Here is a 1,670-nt window from a genome sequence, read left to right as displayed (position 1 = left end):
GGGGGGAGGGTGGGCTTTATTGATTTAAATATAATTGCATACTTAGGAAAAGATGGACCATTGATCGATGGGAGAATATCTCAACCAACCCTGAAAAGAAAAAGAGAAAGAAAAAAAAATCAACAATTTATTATTTATATTTCAGCTCTAAATATTAAGAATTTAAATCATACATACAAAATTTTAAAACGTTGAATATGATAAGTACATATGAGATACAAAGGAGTAAGAAAATTTTACTAAACAAAGTTATGGTCAATTAATATAAAAATATATGAAAATATCATTTAACAAAGTTATTTATTCAATTGGTAATTTCACATCAATACATTGTTTCATTGATCTATTCGTACTACCTAGAGTTGGTGTTTTTTAAAGGATATAAGTCCATCTCAACAACAAAAAAGCTTTAAAAATGTGATTATATTTGTTAAACTATGTTCACCGTAAATTCTTTCTAAAGACAGTATTTTAAATTTCAAGCTTGCTAATTTGAACTAAAACAGAAGATATATACTAGACAACTACAAAAATCAGTGAAGATCATATCATTCAAAACGTACGTAGTGCAGTCGACAGTAGGGGATGCATCAACGGGCAAGCTCGCACCACAATTGCTAGCAAGGGCTTGAGCCAATTCAGTCTTCACGGTAACACTATTGGCCACTGATTTGATGCATTGGCAAGCTGCTTTCTTATCGGCTGATGTGGTGGTCGCAGCCGCTAAACTCTTAACACCTTTGCAACAAGTATCCGGAGGCTTTCCACTTCCGCTGGTCAAGTAGCTCACACATGGCTGCAAATCCTGTATCACAACACTGCAAGATATTGCGGATTCAGAATAACGAGGTATAAAGAATATTCCGAGAACGGAAATGATCGCTAGACTTTTCAATATGTTCATCATCGTAGATATTGAGAATAATTAAATAAAAATCTTGGGTTTTTGCTATATATGTAGAGTGAAGAAGTACGATATGAAGGGTTTATATATATGGCGAATTAGGAAATTATATTATTAAAATATAGAGAAATATTAGATGTTGGTTTCGGCTGTGACGGAGTGAAAGTAACTTCTAATAATGAAAATGTAAAAATTTAACATTTTGGTATGACGTTTTTAAAANTGTTAAACTATGTTCACCGTAAATTCTTTCTAAAGACAGTATTTTAAATTTCAAAGCTTGCTCATTTGAACTAAAACAGAAGATATATTAGTAGACAACTACAAAAATCAGTGGAGATCATATCATTCAAAACGTACGTAGTGCAGTCGACAGTAGGGGATGCATCAACGGGCAAGCTCGCACCACAATTGCTAGCAAGGGCTTGAGCCAATTCAGTCTTCACGGTAACACTATTGGCCACTGATTTGATGCATTGGCAAGCCGCTTTCTTATCGGCTGATGTGGTGGTCGCAGCCGCTAAACTCTTAACACCTTTGCAACAAGTATCCGGAGGCTTTCCACTTCCGCTGGTCAAGTAGCTCACACATGGCTGCAAATCCTGTATCACAACACTGCAAGATATTGCGGATTCAGAATAACGAGGTATAAAGAATATTCCGAGAACGGAAATGATCGCTAGACTTTTCAATATGTTCATCATCGTAGATATTGAGAATAATTAAATAAAAATCTTGGGTTTTTGCTATATATGTAGAGTGAAGA

The 1,670-nt window shown here is 34.8% G+C and overlaps 1 protein-coding gene across 1 annotated transcript; it reads right to left on the bottom strand.

The window, feature by feature from the left end:
* LOC104700423 (non-specific lipid-transfer protein 8) lies at positions 1–1,670 on the bottom strand. The gene is made up of 2 exons (XM_010415943.2): positions 1,265–1,670; positions 1–90 (listed from the first exon to the last, which is right to left on the bottom strand). Exons 1-2 carry the CDS (start codon positions 1,606–1,608, stop codon positions 81–83), a joined length of 354 nt encoding a protein of 117 aa, XP_010414245.1. The 5' UTR covers positions 1,609–1,670; the 3' UTR covers positions 1–80.

This window comes from Camelina sativa, chromosome 1 (genome assembly GCF_000633955.1).
Source record: "Camelina sativa cultivar DH55 chromosome 1, Cs, whole genome shotgun sequence".
Lineage (NCBI taxonomy): Eukaryota > Viridiplantae > Streptophyta > Magnoliopsida > Brassicales > Brassicaceae > Camelina > Camelina sativa.
Note: the sequence above shows the minus strand (reverse complement) of the source record. Positions and strands in the feature narration are given on the sequence as shown.